Here is a 2,468-nt window from a genome sequence, read left to right on the forward strand (position 1 = left end):
TCCCCATTATTGCTTAAACATATAATAAACAGAAGAAATATTTACAACTGCAAACATTTAATCTGCAATATTATTATTACTTTTTTTCCCATCCATCTGTCCATCCTCTTCTACTTATCCGGGGTCGGGTCGCGGGGGTAGCAGCTTCACTAGGGAGGTCCAGACCTCCCTCTCCCCAGCCACTTGGGCCAGCTCCTCCAGGGGGAATCCCAAGGCGTTCCCAGGCCAGCTGAGAAACATAGTCCCTTCAGCGCGTCCTGGGTCTCCCCCTGGGCCTCCTCCCGGTGGGACATGCCTGGAACACCTCACCAGGGAGACGTCTAGGAGGTATCATTATCAGATGCCCAAGCCCCCTCAACTGGCTCCTCTCGACGTGGAGGAGCAGCGGCTCTACTCTGAGTCCTCCCCGGATGACTGAGCTCCTCCCCCTATCTCTAAGGGAGAGCCAGACACACTACTGAGAAAACTCATTTCAGCCGCTTGGATCCGGGATCTCGTTCTTTGGGTCATGACCCAAAGCTCATGACCATAGATGAGGGTAGGAACGTAGATCGACCGGTAAATTGAGAGCTTTGCCTTTTGGCTCAGCTATGTCTTCACCTCTACAGACCAGTACAGCGCCCGCTTCACAGCAGACACTTCACCAATCTGCCTGTCGATCTCCCGCTCCATCTTCCGCTCATTCATGAACAAGACCCCAAGATACTTAATCTCCTCTACTAGGGGCAGCACATCCTCCCCACCCGTAGAAGACCCTTTTCTGGCTCAAGACCATGGTCTCTGATTTGGAGGCACTGATCCTCATCCCGGCCGCTTCACGCTCGGCTGCAAACCGCTCCAGTGAGAGCTGTAGATCACGCCCTGATGAAGCCAATAGAACAGAATCATCTGCGAATAACAGAGACGCAATCCTAAGGCCAACAAAACAGATCTCCTCAACACCTTGGCCGCACTTAAAAACTCTGTCTACAAAAATTATGAACAGAATCGGTGACAAAGGGAAACCCTGACTGAGTGCAACCCTCACCGGAAACAAGTCCGAATTACTGTCGGCAATGCGGACGAGGCTCTGACACCGCCGGTCGTACAGAGACCTAACAGTCCCTATTAAAGGGCCCGGTACTCCATACTCCCGGAGTACCCCCCACAGGACCCCCCGAGGGACACGATCGAATGCCTTCTCCAGATCCACCAAACACATGTAGACTGGTTGGGCAAACTCCCATGCACCCTCCAGGATCCTGCTGAGGGTGTAGAGCTGATCCAGTGTTCCACAGCCAGGATGAAAACCACACTGCTCCTCCTGAATCCTTCGACCATCCGACGGACCCTCCTTTCCAGAACCCCGGAATAGACCTCACCAGGGAGGCTGGCTCACTGTCAGAAATACTACTGATGCAGTACATGTCTATTAGTACACTATTAAATCAAAATTCCTGGCATTGTCATGATTCTGCCATTTCTGGACTTTTTGGTTCTGTTTAAGTTTTCACTTTGGGTTTTCACTTTGATTTATTTCATTCTGTGTTTGTTAAGTTAGTTTCATTACCATTTAGTGTCATCTAAGTTATTTTCTAGTTATATTTAAGCACCTTTTTTATTTCGGGTTTACTCTCTGTTTCCCCCTTGTGTCAGTCCCCTTTCCCCTAGCTCCCTTCTATATCCTTCTGTCCACATTTGTCATATATACTCCTCCTCTGCAGTTACTGGATTATCTTTATTCCTGCTGGTTATCACTCCCTTGTGTTTCCTAGTCTTCATTAAATTTAGCAAGAAATCATGTCTGCATCTCATGTTTAGAGTTCACGTCTGCAAAATAATCTGTAATGCATATCAGTTTCATTCTAGAAGCCCTGGCTGATCCAAAGCAGAGGGTTTAGAGACAGCACAGCAGAGCTCATGATGAGTAAACCTGTCTTTTTCCCTGCAGTACTCTCAAAAAGAGGACAAGTATGAAGAAGAAATCAAGATCCTAACGGACAAGCTGAAAGAGGTGCGCATGGAGAATCTAATCCAGAAAACATCTCTCAAGTTTTCATTATTTGTCTTAAAATGCTTTTCACTAATATACTGGGTTTACCCTAGCTACTTTCCTATCAGACGTTTTGTTTATATGTTCTCAGGCTGAGACAAGAGCTGAGTTTGCTGAAAGATCTGTAGCCAAGCTGGAGAAGACCATTGATGATCTGGAAGGTACAGAACTTCCTCTTACATTCATCACCACACAGAGAAAAAAGCACCGAGCCGTTATGATAACTAAGGATACAGACAAATACTTCACTTACTATTAATTCTTGTCATTAATTGGATTAAAATCTGTTTTATTTCATTTATTGATAACGTCATCTTAGAAAGACCATCTTTTAGTGTTGTAATTTGGAGGCTATCAGGAAGAGCTGTTTAATCTTAAGTCCCATATCCTGCAAAATCAATTTTTGTGAACTTTTACTAAGTTATGATACCATTAG

The 2,468-nt window shown here is 45.9% G+C and overlaps 1 protein-coding gene across 1 annotated transcript in view; it reads left to right on the forward strand.

Moving 5' to 3' along the window:
* LOC107103942 (tropomyosin alpha-3 chain) overlaps positions 1–2,468 on the forward strand; it is a 29,288-nt gene that overhangs the window by 19,993 nt on the left and 6,827 nt on the right. The window contains exons 7-8 of the mRNA XM_015403808.1: positions 1,931–1,993; positions 2,124–2,193. Coding sequence (XP_015259294.1) covers positions 1,931–1,993; positions 2,124–2,193 — 133 coding nt within the window. The remainder of the gene's footprint in view (positions 1–1,930; positions 1,994–2,123; positions 2,194–2,468) is intronic.

Source organism: Cyprinodon variegatus, unplaced genomic scaffold (assembly GCF_000732505.1).
Source record: "Cyprinodon variegatus isolate N-32 unplaced genomic scaffold, C_variegatus-1.0 Scaffold1568, whole genome shotgun sequence".
NCBI classification, from domain to species: domain Eukaryota; kingdom Metazoa; phylum Chordata; class Actinopteri; order Cyprinodontiformes; family Cyprinodontidae; genus Cyprinodon; species Cyprinodon variegatus.